General features: G+C 32.5%; 1 protein-coding gene across 1 annotated transcript; it reads right to left on the bottom strand.

The window, feature by feature from the left end:
- Nucleotides 1–7: 7 nt before the first annotated feature.
- Nucleotides 8–347, bottom strand: LOC119644248 (tubulin beta-2 chain-like; the record flags this gene model as incomplete). The annotated part of the gene is made up of 1 exon (XM_038043781.1): nucleotides 8–347. A coding segment is annotated over exon 1 (340 nt), but the record flags the coding sequence as incomplete, so codon positions are not given.
- Between the last annotated feature and the right edge of the window lie 373 nt (nucleotides 348–720).

Genomic DNA, 720 nt, shown 5'->3' with positions numbered 1-720 from the left:
ACTGAGTCGACTAACTCTGCACCTTCTGTGTAATGACCTTTTGCCCAATTGTTACCGGCTCCCGATTGCCCGAATACAAAGTTATCGGGTCTGAAAATTTGTCCAAACGCACCCGATCGAACCGAATCCATTGTACCCGGTTCCAAATCTACCAATATAGCTCGCGGTACATATTTGGCTCCTGTCGCCTCATTGTAGTAGACATTAATGCGTTCCAATTGCAAGTCACTGTCACCATAATACGTTCCAGTGGCGTCTATGCAATGCTCATCAGATATAACCTCCCAAAATTTTCCACCAATTTGATTTCCACATTGGCCAGCTTGTATATGCACAATTTCACGCATTTCCTAATTTGCTTTTATTCTTTTTGTAGACAAGTAATAGCAAGATAGAATAAAGTTTATTTCCTTCTAAGATAGAAGAAAATTTATTATTATTTATTATTTTTATTATTTGTTTGTTTATTATTATTTATTTATTTTATTATTTATTATTTATCAAAATAAAAAAACGTATAAAGGAGCCCGCGTCATTGCTGAATATATATTTTTACAGCAAAATGGACTCCTTTATACGTTGTTTTATTTTTTCTTTAAAAAAAGGTTAGATTTTTTATTTTTCAAGAGTTCTAAGCACATCTAATTGGAAAGGCTTACGAAAAACGTTTAATATAAATTTCGTTTTTCGTTACGGAAGAAATTTCTTATTTTTCAATTT

The sequence above is a fragment of the Glossina fuscipes genome, unplaced genomic scaffold (genome assembly GCF_014805625.2).
Source record: "Glossina fuscipes isolate IAEA_lab_2018 unplaced genomic scaffold, Yale_Gfus_2 102581, whole genome shotgun sequence".
In the NCBI taxonomy this organism is placed as follows: domain Eukaryota; kingdom Metazoa; phylum Arthropoda; class Insecta; order Diptera; family Glossinidae; genus Glossina; species Glossina fuscipes.
Note: the sequence above shows the minus strand (reverse complement) of the source record. Positions and strands in the feature narration are given on the sequence as shown.